Raw genomic sequence first — 14518 nt, forward strand, 5'->3', positions numbered from 1 at the left:
TCAGGCCTTATACGTTTGACGTGCTGTTTCAATGTGGTGCCACTTCTCTGCTTCCGTCTACAAAAATAATCGGAAAAATAAAATGTCATTAAATTAAAGACTAAATGTATTACTGTTTAATAAATTTTAAAAAGTTTAAATTATGATTTCTAAACTGAATTACAACTTAGTGGATAAGCAGTGGAAATAATGACTTAATAAATGCCATCATTTCCTTTTCTGAAATGTCCTTCAATAAAAATGCAATTTTAAATGCGCTTTAAATTGGGGCACCGACAGCCCTCCAGGATCTATGACTAATCCAAAACACATTTTAAAAAAAAAACTAATAAAAAAAGGAAAAAGAATGCATGGATAACAAATGTAATTTTAATAGTCAGCACCATACATACAGTGAAAATAAAATGAGTGATGATGAAGGTCTTTTGTTTAATCCAAGATTAACAGTAGGGGGTCACAGGCCAGGTGAGTTGGGTGCTGTCAGGCCATGGAGCAGCTCCATCTGCTTCCTCTTGTCCTTACCTCGCCGGATCGCCATCTTGAAGAGGCGGCAGTAAAGCTCCACGGAGACGGGCGTGTCGTCGTTGCCGGGTACCGGGTAGGTGACAAGGCAGGGGTTGCAGTTGGAGTCCACCACACCTACAGTGGGGATGTTCATCTTGGCAGCATCACGCAGGCCCACGTGCGGGCGGAACACGCTGCTGAGTGTGCTCAGGAAGATGAGGAGGTCGGGCAAGCGTACACCGGTCCCGTACTGCACGTGGGCGTTGGTGAGCAGGCCGCCCTGCCAATAGCGCGTATGGGCATATTCGCCGCACTCGCGTGCCGTGCTCTCCACCAGCTGGCCGAACTGGCGGCGGCGGCTGACGAAGAGGATCACGCCGCCGCGGTATGCCACGTGCGCCGTAAAGTTGAGGGCCAGGCGCAGGTGTTCCACCGTCTGGTCCAAGTCCAGAATGTCCTGCTCCAAGCGGCAGCCATACAGGTAAGGGACCATGAGCCTGCGAGTATGCAATTTTTAATTTTTTTTTTAAGAGGATAAAATATAACTTTTTGCAAATGATTGTGCAGAACCATTGACAAGACTTCACCTGTGTCTGCATCCTTTTTTGTGGCCAAGGTGCACTCTCGCATCAAACAAGTCTTTGACCGTGAAAAGCTCCGAGACACGGAAGAAATCGGGCTTCTCTAGGGGCAGCTTCATAATATCATCTGCAATAATATTAAAAACAACTTTGTTTATATAGAGTACACAAACATTTAGGGTTGTAAACATTTTCATATAATTCCCCTTGCCAGTAATGTCAGTTTACACAAACCTTCACAGTGCTACTAAACATATACAAATAGATATTAGCTACTATATAAATATTACAACTCTCGATATTAGTCATCAACGGCTTACCCGAGACTTGGTCGCTTTGCGGTTGTAATTTGATGGACGCTGCAGTGGAAAAATTGCAATTATGATGACGTAGAAGCCTCCATAGCCCTGAAATAATATATATTTGCAAATTAGGCATCGTAGTACTTGACAGCGTTATGACACAAGTGACGCTGTCTACCGAGCAAGCCGACACACGGATTTACCATCGCTTCACGACCAACCAAGCAAATGTGCACACATAAAAAAGTTAAAAATAGTGATGCATGTTGAAAGTTTTAATAAATACCATACCTCTCGTTAATGTACAAGTAGCCATGCTTGATAGTAGCACGGAAGGTCAGCGCAGTGCGCATGCGTCCTTTTGCGGTCTTCTTCTTGTATGTCAACCTTGGATAGTTGGCTCACTGTTGCCTCCCGCAGGTTTTTGTCCAACATTGCACCTTGTTGTTTTTTAAACTGTTCTTAAATCGTTCTAACAATCCAATAAATAACTTAACCATTGTAAAACTTTTTTTAATCTACTTTTATGTCATAGTGTCCAGGGAACCATATTTACTCAAAAGCAGAATACTAGCTGTTATCAATACAAATGGATTCTTAGATGAATTAAAAATAAAGTATTACTTTTGTTCTTTCTGGATATTAGCCACCCCCCAAACATATCAGACAAATGTTTAATATTCTAATAATACAATAACGTGCAACAAGGTATACATTAGTCTGAAAAATGTCAAGACACAAGCATTGACCACATCATATAACAGCACCAAATGTAAACAATTCAAAGGCAACACACAACAACGGCCAAACAAATGGCAGCAACAGGGAGGTAAAATTCACTTTTGTCCCCCACCAGTCAACAAATGTGCAACAGTGACATTCATCTAGAAATGAAACCAACCATTCTTTCAACATGTTTCACAGATACAACACGTTCCGCTTTCTCGTCCATCTACCTATAAAAAGATGACATGATTTGGACCAATGAAAACACATACACATACACACATGACCTACCTGCGTACCGGAAAAAACTGCAACCTTCTTTTGACGTTCGGCATCTTGCATGTCTGCAAATAGGTGAGTTTTCAACATAAAGACTTCATCAGGTACAAAGAATTTAGAAAAGAACACAAGTTGTTTTTGCTTTTTCTTGAGATTTGTGGCGGACATTTTGTTGCAATGTCACAAAAGAAGGATAGAAAAAGGATACCTCGTTCTTGTAGCTATTGCGGCACATGCTACTGCGTTCTTCCGAGCAAAGCGCGATGCACGGCCGAATGACGATGCCGGGGTCCAGGGCGTACGACAAGGACCTGCATGGGTGAGTCACAGCACGTCAAAGTGACCCGTCCCCTCCCACCCCAGAACAGAAAACCAATTTGTTGCTGAGATTGCGCTTTCTTTATTACACAGATAAAAGACACAGCATTAAAAGTGAACACAAAGGATACTGAAAATAGGAGAAAAAGAGTCCATACAAAATATTTACAAGACTGGCAATGCACAGCATGTTCAGTATTTCTCTTTTTTAATAAACAAAAATAAATAGCCTTGTTTTTGTTTTGCCGGGGACAAAAGTCAGAAAGACGAAAAATGACAGTGAAGAGGACTGCAATGAGTCCTTTTGAAGGACAGAGTGCTGAAAAAGGAGAATTGAAATCAGGCCACAGACAAAGTGGCCAAAGAAGCAAAGCGTGGATGCAAGAGTTTGCGAATCTTGGCTGGCGGCTACAAAGAAGCACAAGTTTTTGCGAAATGCAACGCGTACAACTGATAGTTTGTGAAGCGCGTTTTGCTAGAGTCAAAGAGGGCCAAAAAAACCCATCAGATATGTCAAGAAATCGGTCAACCGTATGGAAACGAGTCGACAGTTGATTAATCGTGTCTTGAAGTGACAAAGAAGATGTCTGACAAGAAAACGTGAATGTATGCGGTTAGCATGAAAAAAGGAAGGAGAAACTCAAAACAAAAGTAGCGGAAATATCAAGAAATCGCCAATTGCATGGAACTGATGTCGATTAATCGGGTCTTGGAGTGACAAACAAAAAAAAGCCGACATGAACATTTTTCCAGTTGGAAAAGCCAAGGTTGTGAAGAGTCATATATGTCATAAAAATCGCGTGAAATCCACATGAACTGTCAAACAAAACAAAAAAAGAAGAAAAGCAGGCACGTCCTAGCACGTGAATAATTTTGCGGTTGTCTAAAATAAACAATTGTTGGTCGTAAATACCGAAAGTCGGGTATGTTGAAAGGTTACAAATCTGCGGTTAATGCTGCTACAAAGGCACCGTTGATTTAGTGTCAAGTCTCCCCGAGCTTTTTTTTTTTTTTCCACTCGAGTCGATATGCATTCCCTTGCCTTTCAAACGTCGCTCGACTGCTACAAAAGTCTTGGGTCAAAACGTAGCACAGTGTTGTCACCGAGTGGTGTCGGGTCTTGTGACAAAATGGCCGCCACTTGAACTGGATCAAAATGTGTGTGTGTGTGGGTAATATTAACAAAATTTAAGCAGGATTCTAATTATTGGTACTTTTTGACCGTGTGACTAACAGAGCTAGTGGTGACCCAAGGCTTTTGTCCCAAACTCAGAGTAAACAAGACAATGTTGCACATTTATTTTTTCCCCCCCCCCAAGAAACTGGTGAAATGTATTCAAAAGCATCTCGTCAAGCGGTCGCAATAACATGATTATATTTCAAAATAAATTGGATCCATTTGGAGATTCTCTGGCGCCATTTTTTTTTTTTTTTTGCATGACCAAAATGTGGCCGTATTGCTTTTGGTAATCTCATGGCACAAAACACACACCGTTGTTGTCATCAGCAAACTTCCCCCAGAGTCCTGGGTGGTAAAACTTAAATAATGCAAATCAAGAACACAGATGACGACACCGTGTGGGACTAAAAAAGATACTTACAAAGTGCTCTGCTTCTTCTCTGGAGTCTCACCTTCTGACTCATCTATAAACTTCTCATCAGCTCCCTCGAGTGGAAGGGCTCTGCTCTGGTCGGCCCCGGCCTCTCCCTCGTCGCTCTGGCTGCTCTGCACCTGGACGTGGTTGGTCCGACCCGACTCCAGTTCGACAAACACGCTCTTGTCGCGCGGCACGTGCACCGTACTGGCCGCGCCCGGACGTTGCCCGGACGAACCGTCGGCGACGAAGGGCTTTGAGGCGCCGCTCGTCACGGGGGCCCTCGGGGTTCTGTCTGTGGACCACGAACGTTTGGCTGAGGACCAGAGAGAGGCCGGCGTTGGGGGCTTGAGTTCGCTGGGCTTCCCTAGAGACGCCGGTGACGGACTGGCTCTCGTCGCGGACGTGCTAATGTGAAATGACGTTCGGTTGAAATTTTTGGGGTCGACGATGGGGAGTCCGAAACTCTGGCGCCACTTGATGGACTGATCCAGAGCCGAGACCTTTTCGGTTGGTCCGTCGTCGACCCTCGCGGGTGTCACTGGTTTTTGCTCAGCTCGGCCCGACCACGGCGAAGTTCTGGGGTTGCAGGACCACTGCGGGGCGACCGCAAGGACCGCCGAGCCGTCTGGAGCGGAGGGCGCGGATTTGTCTTGGGGCGGAGCCGACGTATCGACGCTTTGTGTCGGAATTTCAGCCAGCTGATCATCCCGTTCGAGGTCACGTGGCAGCGGGGCGCCATCCGCGGTGCCGTTCCTGGGCGCCTCCGCGTCGTCGTTTGTTCTTTCTGAGACCTTCTCGGCCTTCTCTGCGAGGAACTTCCGAATTTCCTGCTCGATGCTGTCGTCGCTATCTACCGAGCTGCTATCTTCTTTTATCCGCAGAGCAGTTGTGGGCGGATGACCTCGGACGTCGTTCTCGCCGCGGCTCATCTGTCGCTTAATGGTTGGCGACGCATTTGGCAAAGCGGTCCTCTTTGGCGAATCACTTTTCCTTTTGTGGCCCTTTTTCAAAACGGTAAGCTTGGCTAAATGATCGACTTTTGCCTTTTTGGCGGCGGCTCGCGATTGTTCGGCTTTTTCCGTCGGGCGTTTTCTGGAATCGCGTTCCGACCTGCTCATCTTCTTGGACTTCTTCTTGGTCTTGAGAAGGGCTTTGATGGCCGTGTCCAGATCCTCGTCGCTGTCGAGCGAGCTGCTCTTGTCCCCGCTTTTCTCCGTCGATCTCTCCAAGGCCTCCGGTGGGCTTTGTGCCTTCAGAGGATTGGTAGATGAACCTACGGAGGACGCGCTGGAGCTTTTGTCCTCTTTGGATTTGCGCTTCTTGGTTAAGGACAACCTCTGGGATTTCTTTTGTGTGACTTCTTGCGTCGTCGACGGTTCTTCGGGTGGACGTTGGAGCATTTGCGCCTTCTGTTCGAGAAATTTCATAATCTCTTGCTCGATCCCATCTTCGCTGTCGACCGAGCTTCCGTCGCTGTCCTGCTTCGGAGTTGTGGATAGCGGCGCGGCGACGGCGAGGGCGCTGCCACTTGGACCCATGTCCAGATGGGACGCGAAGGCTCCCGGCATGACCGTTTTGGAGATGTCCAGTATGGCTTCGGCGCACATCAGCTCGGCGGTGGTATTGGCTTTGGGAAGGAGCGGAACCGGCTGCTCCGTAAAGCTTTCGGTTCTCAACAGATGAAAACCGTTACCTTCACTTCTCTGGCTGACATTGAGCGAGTCCTCCAAGAGAATGGGAAACGGCGGCTGCGCCCAATTTGCCGTCTTCTCCGCTGGTTTATTTTTCCTTTTGAGTTTGGCGAGGCCTGCGCTTCCGGAGGCATTGTCTTGAGATTTGAGTTGTTCGAGCTGATAGCTGCGAATGGCCTCCTCGATTCCGTCGTCGCTGGAGGAGTCGGATTCTTCCACGGAGGCGAGCGGTTTGAAAGCGTCCCCCCTGGTCTGCTGCTCCGTCCTCTCCAGCTGGTACCTCTGGATGGCCTCCTCGATGCCGTCGTCGCTGGAGTTGTCGGAAGCGTCTTTCGCTTTGACGTCCCGTACCGCACTGTTTGACTTGTTGCTCATCTGATCTCGCATCATGACGCGAGCCAACTCAGAGTTCCCGACGGCGGCCTCGTGAAGCGAGGCCTTGTGTTTAATGTACTTCTTCAGGGGCGCGGTTGTCTGTGTGGCTTGGATGACACTTTTGGAAAGCTGGCTTCTCATTAAGGAAAAGGCCTGGCCTTCCGACTTCATTTCAGGAACGGTTTGCCTGGACGATGGGACAAAAGGTTCGGCCTTGCGTTTGTGGCCATCCTTTTCCTTCAGGTATTCAAGGATAGCCTCCTCGATTCCTTTGTCCACGGAGTCGTCGCTATCGCTGCTCTGGTCACCGTCCTTGAAAGTGACATCGGTTGAACAGTTTTTTGTTTTGGACTTGGCTTCCACGAGGGAGCCCACCGCCACCTTACAGGCCTGGGGAGGCCCGTCCTGTCCCTGAAGCACATTGCCCTCCACCTGGTCGTTCATATCGAGTGAGGACTGACTGCTCCTCAGGCTCTCAATGATCATCTGGACCTTGTTTGCGATAGGAGAACCCCCGTTGGACAACTCCGTGTCCGAGTCATTGAGGCAGACGGGAATGCTAAAGCCGCCGGGGTGTCCGCATGCTCTCCACTCGGTGTGAGGCGCCGCGACAGTGGGCACGTTCATTAAGTACATTCTACTCGAGTGAGGGGAGATTGTGGACCATTGGGAGTGCAGCTGCCTCCTTCTGGTGTCACATTGTTCAATCTGAGGAGAAAATAAAGAGAAGAAGCAAATGACAGAAAATGTGGACATGTCTTCAGTTTACCAGAGTCCTGTATCGACCTCTTTATCTATATTGCGAAACATCGATATTATTCTTCGATACACAAAACTGCATTGTTGACAATATTATATTGCAAATGACACTGAGGCATTGACATGACAATCTAATTTGAGGAGTGTCGGGCAAAATAACATGTTGCCATCTTATTAAATATATTTTTTTAGCTATTGAAAGGCGTTTGCTCATTTTTTTTAAATCCTGGTTTAACTATCTTTTTGGGCGCTGCTATGCTGTTTGTTTAGTAAGAATGTTCTGGAATTTCAGGGACATCAAATACAGATGCACCTGTCGCCACCAGTATTTAACTTTTTTAATTGAAATTAAACAGAGTAGTCAAACATAGCTTAAATGTTCCTCCATTACATGCTCCAAACGACATGCAGTGGATGCTAATATGGAAGTCGGCGAGTTTCATCCACCCAGCAGCCAGCCGGAGGCGGCCGGCGTTGCAGCACCGCGACCGGGGCATGCAAAGCACATTCACGTCGTCAGAAAGACAAACACCATAAGATTGAAACTTTCACCCCTTCTTCGGTGACAAATGAACGGCAAAAAGGCAAAACTGGCAGAGAGAGGGCCCGAGTTTGAAGCATTTTCATGACCGGCTTCTACCCCGCAGAGCGGCCGGAAACCAACTGCGCCAAGCGGCTATGACTCGCCCGAGGAGCCCAACGAGTTGACGTGGAAAAGCGTGTGAAAAACGAGAAGAAATCTCCCCGTTTTTACTTGAAGCGTGAAAGAAAGTTAAACAGGGGACGTATGAACGGCGTCTTATGCCGCTGCATGTCCACCACCCCGGATGTTTTGCCACGGAGCAACCCTCGAGTACCTCGTCATACTCTAGCGGCGTCGAGGGCTCGACTGCTCGGCGCGGGGCAGCTACGAGACGCCGCGCAGCTACCATGTTTCTCGGCGCGGACTGCGGTTGTCAACCAGTGACAAAAAGCGTAGTCAATGTCGTTTAAACACATATTGTTCGACCTTACGGTGGGGTACGCGAGTCCGGCGCCTAAGGTGGCTGATGGTGGGGGGAGGACGACGGCGATTAGAAAGGCGGGAGCGGGGCCTCCCGGCTGCCGCAGCCCCGGCATTTTCTCCGGCTGAGAAAGCCTTTGTACTGACACCCCCAGCATCGGCTAGCATGCCACGTTTGGAAAACTAAAAAAAAAGACCCCACAGAGGCGAAAACTTACCGGATGACAATGAAGCAAATGCTTAGAGTACGCATCCGAACTCGCGGGTGTAGAACACCGCGGGGGTGATGTTTCAAGTGGCCGTCTTTCGAGCTCGAGTACCGGCCGTGTGGCTCTCGATGTCGCGCCCTCCACCGACAAGCTCCCCCTTAAAGGCGGCTGCCGCCTGGCTGCAGCCGAAAGGACCTCTTTCAAATATGGCTAGATTTTTCCACCCCATCACCACCACGCTTTAGGTGTTGGCTGCTTTTTAATATTTGAATAACTCAATTTAAAGTACTAAACAATGTATTATATCTTGTAATATATGTCAATTAACTTTTGACATGAAATGGAAAGGTTTTATCTTCAGGCAGGCTTGTATCTGAGCTCACTACTTGGTAGAGGTGGACCTAAGAGCATGTACCTGAATAAAAGGTTTCTATCTACCTACCTAAAATAATGCTACAAACATATCCCAAATCGATTTCTATTGCATAATGAAGTTAGATGTTGTTCAACTTGTTACACTCATGAATCACAAATGTCAAAAAAAAGTTAAGCAAATGATCTGAGGCTGGAATTGTTTTGGAGGCTTGCTCAAATGATCATCATCCAGGATGGAGTTTAGCTCAAAATTGCATATTCGCGATGCATGCCAACGTCAGGGGAATTACATGCACCTCATATTTATTGATTTGTATATTTTGTTTGTACAATACTTACTGGATATTAGTATTTGTGCCGTGCAAAGGAAATATTTTGTCAATCAATTAAATTCGCATGCAAAAGGTGGATACCAAATTAAAGATGTGGCATCCCAAGTATTGCCTTCAAATACTATCGGGAAGTAGACTAACAGTTACTTTGGACCATCTGGAATGAGTTTGAATGAAGCACAACTCCCGAAAGAGTCATATATACGCTTAAATATCTATAATTAGATATTAATATTAATAGAATCATTATTAGAGCTCTGTGACAGCATGACGCGAACTGGAGAAAACGTCCGCAAGCAAACTAGGGGAGTCGTGACGGTATTAACGAGGACCTCTGAATGCAACACTGCCCCCTGCTCACACGCACGCGCACGCGCAAACAGACGGCTCCTGGACTGGAAGCGGCTGCTGGGCGATCAGCTGCACTGCTGCTGCTCCTCCTCATAGTGGCGCGGTGTGGGCCGGAGCCAGGCCTCCACTGACGGATTGAACCTTTCGGTACCCGTCCCGTTTAGTGTCAACAGCGGGTGTCACGTACGGAACTTGATGCATTTAATGGTTAGCGCTAGCTAGCGTTGCTACATAACCCGAGATGTCTCGGTGGTCGGCACTTAGCTGAGCCCCCCCCCCCCCTTCCAAAAAATTGATTTGCAACCGCTCCGGATCACACAGCTATGCGGGAGACGTTACGGTCCGCTGGTGTCGGATTACTGGACGTGTTGATGGTACGGCTGCACCCGGCCCCGCAGCGTCGAGCATCATGAGCGACTGCCATGGCGGTACGGTGCAGCGACTTGATGTTGATCAGTGCGGGGAAGAGGACGAATGTTTGGTGCCACTCTCCCCGGTACTGCTCGATGCTTCCGGGGTTCCCGTCATCCCAGTACCCGCCCCAGAATGCCGTACTCCGGGGACGGAAGAGATGAAGATCGGGGAGAATCTCAACCACCGAGGGCGTGAGCAACATCGGGTCACCGTCAGAGCCATCGGGAAAGTGATGGGGGACAAGTGGGAGGCAAACGGGAACTTTTCGACTGGCATCCACGCCCAGGAGGATGGAGACAAACACTGCAAGAAGAAGAAGCTGGTGACAGTGGACACTTCTAAAGCCAAAACCTCCCTGGAGGGAGTCAAGATCAGCATCAGGATGCTCAAGTGGAAGGAGGTTTGTACAATCAAGAGTGGACATTTGAACTGAAAACGTGGTCGTCAAGTTGACACTCATCTCGAGAAATAGTTCTAGCATGAGAGGTGTTGACACCTTGGGGATTACTTGCAACCCGATTGCGACTTGTTAAATATTCACAAAGCTGCTAATTGAGTCCGGTCGGCCATTGCGATGGAGCCGAGTTACCTATCGCTGCTCCCTCCCAACTCAAGTCCATCTGCAGGATTCTGCAAACACTGGCAGGACCGTCCCTGGTGTCATTTGATTCTCGGGCCATATGGGACTCTCTCCAACAGTGGAAATGATAAGCTTGACTTTAATCCAATCGTCTAAGTCCTCTTTCAGGCAACTGTGAACGAGCCAAATTGTTGGCATGACGACAGCAGCGGCAACGCCTTTTATGGTCACGGAGGTAGTTTGTTAAGGCACACTGAAAAACACAAATGTACAATCGTTAATTATAAATATATACTTTTATATATACACGGCATGGTGATGCAGTTCCGCCTTGAATCACTCAAGCCATGAGTGAAACGGCACTTGACATTTTTCCATCCATTTCCCCCCCCCCCCCCCCCCCCGCCTCCCTTCCTCTTGCATGCTGACTCACTAATGGGATGCTCCTCTATAATTCCATCTGGGATCATCCTCATGCTCAAGTCCAGCTGGCTCGTGCCAAGCAGGCCGCCGCCGCCGAGTGCACGTTATCTAATAAGTGCTCGTCGTGCCAGGAAGCACACAATTCGCCGTGACGTCGAATCAATACGAAATGGCTGACGACTACTCACTTCGTAGCAAAGCTTCTCTTTTGTAGATTTTCCTGGAACCTTTCACGCTCCACGTGAACGGACACTTGGTTGCTACTCCTCCATGATTGTGTCCAAAACTTTCTTTTCCATTCCCCCAAAACAATCCTAAACTGTGGCTTACGGCACCTTTTGTATCGTGTCACTTTCACAGCTCAATGCAAGCTTATCCTTGCAAGAGAACAAAGTCGGGCACTAATCCTGCCGCTAGTTATGCGCTTGACTGTCCTAATTAACCCCCAATGCGTACCCGCAGATTCCCAGCGGAAGACGAGCTCCATGCGACATCTACTGGCACGGCGTCTCCTTCCACGACAGTGACAACATCTCGTCGGGCCAGGTGAACAAGTTCCCAGGTACTGAAAGGACTTTCTTTTGCCCTGTGACGGAATGCGTGTCCGTCCTAACCTTCTCTGCGCCACAGGAATGCTGGAAATGTCACGCAAGATCAACCTGAGTCGAGCCGTGCGCATTATGGAGGAGCTCTTCCCCGTGGAGTACGACTTCTACCCGCGCTCCTGGATCCTGCCCGACGAGTACCAGCAGTTCTCCGCGCAGGTGAGGGCCGAAGGCACTTCCGCCGGTGTCGTGCTGGATTTCATTTGTGTTGTTCTCCGCGGTCAGCTTCGCATGGTGAAGGAGTGCGACGACACCTTCAACCCCACCTTCATCGTCAAACCCGACAACGGCTCTCAGGGCGAAGGCATCTACCTCATCCGCGACCCGGCTGAGCTGAAGCCGGCGCCGGCCATAGCGGCGGGCGCACAGGCCCGGCAGGCCGTGGTGCAGGAGTACATCGGCAAGCCGCTGCTGGTGGACAAGCTCAAGTTCGACATCCGCCTCTACGTGCTGCTCAAGTCGCTGGAGCCGCTGGAGATTTACATCGCCAAGGAGGGCCTGACGCGCTTCTGCACGGAGCCCTACCAGGTGTGCCGCCTTCCCTTCTTAGAAATTTGCCAAAGGAGTTTTGTAATTGCGTATTGATGCCACAAGGTGGCGGCAAAGCGCTTCAAACATACTCAACGCCATTCTTTTAGCATGCCCACAATTTTGGACTCATCAATAATATTACGAGAAGGACGGCCAACAAAATGAACACGTCCAAAAAAAAGCATGAAAGCTAAAGCGCCCCCACCTGCTCACGCTCACCTGAAAGGACGCCTCGCTGTTGTGCACCAGGAGCCGAGCCAGAAGAACCTGGGCCAGGTCTTCATGCACCTGACCAACTACTCGCTCAACGTGCACAGCGGCAACTTTGTGCACTCGGAAAGCCAGAGCACGGGCAGCAAGCGCACGCTGAGCAGCGTGCTACGGCGGCTGGCCGCCAAGGGCGTGGACGTCAAGAGGGTCTGGTCGGACATCATCGCCCTGGTCATCAAGACCGTCGTCGCCGTGGTGCCTCAGCTCAAAGTTTACCACCAGGCCGACATCCCGCCCGGGAAACCCGGGCCCTCCTGCTTCCAGGTGAGCCATTCGCATTGTTGTCCTGCTGCAAAAATAAGCCAAAAAAGATGGCTGCAGAAAAGCCCGCTAGACCGCAATTGCGACTGAGCACCAGTAGACGGCAGTGTTGTTCCGCTAAAAAGTCTTCCCGATGCTCTCCCTCTCAAACGTTCTCAAAAAGTGAATCGACTTGACTTTTGGTTCATTTTAAACGCCATGTTAAAAAATGAAAAAAATACTAACCACGCTCTGATGTTTGTTGTCAGATTTTAGGTTTCGATATCCTCCTGATGAAGAACCTGAAGCCCATCCTTCTGGAGGTCAACGCCAACCCCAGCATGCGCATCGAGCACGAGCAGGAGGTACGCGAGGCGCGCCCCTCGTCCTCCCCGGCCGGCTCTTCGTCCCATCCCGTGTTTGTGTTGCAGGTGTCGCCGGGAGTGTTCGAATGCGTTCCCAGTCCGGTGGACGAGGAGGTCAAAGTGGCCGTCATCAGGGACACGCTGCGCCTGGTGGACCCCCGACTCAAGAGAGCGTCCTCGTACGTAGACCCATTTTTTTTCCCCTCTTAAAATGACACTTATTAAATGTTTTGGGGGATCTGAATTGTTCTTTGTGCAGATGCCAGCGGCGGTCAGCGGGCGGGGAGGAGGCGGCGGGCGACGGCCAAGTCAGGAAGCATCCCGACGGCGTGCCGTCGCCGTGCCTGAAGCAGGTCTACCCCAAGTACAGCCGGCAGTTCAACTACCTGCGCCTGGTGGAGCGCATCGCCGCCCTCTTTGTCCGCTTCCTTGGTGTCAAAGGGAACATGCGCCTCGGACCCACCGCCTTCAGAACCTTCATCAGGTGCAGCATTTTTCATCTCTATTTTTTTCTTTCAAAACTATAGATGCCCAAACATAACAATAATGTGTGTCCTGCAGGAACTGCAAACTAAGTAGCAGCAACTTCACCATGGCATCGGTTGACATCCTCTACATCGACATCGCGCGGCGCTGGTCCGGATCTTTGCCCGACTCTCGGGAAGCAGGTAAAGAGAAGGACACGTAATGTTAACGTATATCGCAAAGCATAAGTGACGGACGGACATACCTTGTTTTCCAGGCATGGGCTTGCCGGCTTTTGTGGAGGCCTTCTTGTATCTGGCGGCCCGCAGGTTCAAGACGCAGACACCTCGACAGCAAGCGGCGTCCCTCCTGGATCTGTGCGAGGCCCAGCTGGAGTCGCCGACGTCTGGCCCCGAAGAGCGCCGCTCGTTGAGTTGCGGTCGGGCGGCGTCCCGTGGCGGTGCGGGGGCGCCCAAGCCCCACCTCCAGCAACCCGGGCAGGCCCCGCCCTCACCCGCGGCCGCGCCTCCGGCACGCCGAGCCTCAAGCCAGGACTGCCGCAGAGCCAAGGGTCGCTCGCGAGAGGCACGCGTGGAAAACTGACGTTGCTCGCCATTGTCTTTGCCCGGGGGCAGCTTACCGTTAAGAATATTATTTCTCTATTTTTTCATTGAGTTTATGAACTAATTTTTGAATTGGTGTAAATACAAAGAATGCAATGAACATTTAACGTTTTTGAATTTGTGTTAGGAGGCGAAACTGGCTGCAGCCATTTGACAACTGCTAGAAAAAAGGACGTACGTCCGAAAGCCAAATGTGGCCCTCGAGCGCTCTCTAATACCTCTGATTTTGCACAAAGACACATTTGCACACAAATGTATGCATGCGTCGATAAAAATAAAAACAAAAAAAAAAATGGTGGGAAAAATATTGCACAGTAGATAGAGCTTAACGAGCTGACTTTTTATTTGAATGCCAAGACAAGTGGGCAGCTGTAGGATTTGTTTGTAGTGGAAATGAAGTAGATACCACTAACAGAGAATAAACTTTGACCAAATAAACATTTGTATGCACGGCAAGCTTCGTTTTGTAGACTTTCTACCTCGCCTAGTTTCACCTTGAACGGAAATATGACAACGTATAGAATTTCTGCTCGTCAATCGGACGCATCGAGGTCATCACGGAGGCTATTGGATTCACTGCAACTAATATATATTTATTT

At 49.3% G+C, this 14518-nt stretch overlaps 3 protein-coding genes and 1 long non-coding RNA gene across 6 annotated transcripts; 1 reads left to right on the top strand and 3 right to left on the bottom strand.

Annotated features, from left to right (window-relative positions):
• Positions 1–349: 349 nt before the first annotated feature.
• On the bottom strand, positions 350–1909 carry mrps2 (mitochondrial ribosomal protein S2). Its single transcript, XM_061293092.1, has 4 exons — positions 1679–1909; positions 1406–1492; positions 1092–1212; positions 350–1001 (listed from the first exon to the last, which is right to left on the bottom strand). Exons 1-4 carry the CDS (start codon positions 1701–1703, stop codon positions 455–457), a joined length of 780 nt encoding a protein of 259 aa, XP_061149076.1. The 5' UTR covers positions 1704–1909; the 3' UTR covers positions 350–454.
• A 138-nt stretch (positions 1910–2047) lies between these two features.
• Positions 2048–8518, bottom strand: ppp1r26 (protein phosphatase 1, regulatory subunit 26). 3 transcript variants are annotated; one of them, XM_061292964.1, is made up of 5 exons: positions 8355–8518; positions 4312–7082; positions 2601–2703; positions 2413–2457; positions 2048–2343 (listed from the first exon to the last, which is right to left on the bottom strand). In XM_061292964.1, exons 2-5 carry the CDS (start codon positions 7008–7010, stop codon positions 2296–2298), a joined length of 2895 nt encoding a protein of 964 aa, XP_061148948.1. In that variant the 5' UTR covers positions 7011–7082; positions 8355–8518; the 3' UTR covers positions 2048–2295. The 3 variants fall into 3 exon arrangements, 2 of the variants coding, with proteins under 2 accessions (XP_061148948.1, XP_061148949.1); XM_061292965.1 differs by having other exon boundaries at positions 2048–2339; positions 2401–2457; XR_009716349.1 differs by having other exon boundaries at positions 2048–2339; positions 2401–2703.
• A 912-nt stretch (positions 8519–9430) lies between these two features.
• Positions 9431–14375, top strand: ttll11 (tubulin tyrosine ligase-like family, member 11). Its single transcript, XM_061293009.1, has 10 exons — positions 9431–10217; positions 11283–11382; positions 11451–11584; positions 11651–11953; positions 12206–12490; positions 12736–12831; positions 12898–13010; positions 13091–13315; positions 13393–13499; positions 13574–14375. Exons 1-10 carry the CDS (start codon positions 9813–9815, stop codon positions 13897–13899), a joined length of 2094 nt encoding a protein of 697 aa, XP_061148993.1. The 5' UTR covers positions 9431–9812; the 3' UTR covers positions 13900–14375.
• On the bottom strand, positions 10078–12280 carry LOC133163349 (uncharacterized). The gene is made up of 2 exons (XR_009716373.1): positions 12176–12280; positions 10078–10650 (listed from the first exon to the last, which is right to left on the bottom strand). It is a non-coding gene; the product is annotated as an uncharacterized LOC133163349 (long non-coding RNA).
• Positions 14376–14518: the final 143 nt, after the last annotated feature.

This window comes from Syngnathus typhle, linkage group LG12, assembly GCF_033458585.1.
Source record: "Syngnathus typhle isolate RoL2023-S1 ecotype Sweden linkage group LG12, RoL_Styp_1.0, whole genome shotgun sequence".
Taxonomy (NCBI): Eukaryota; Metazoa; Chordata; class Actinopteri; order Syngnathiformes; family Syngnathidae; genus Syngnathus; species Syngnathus typhle.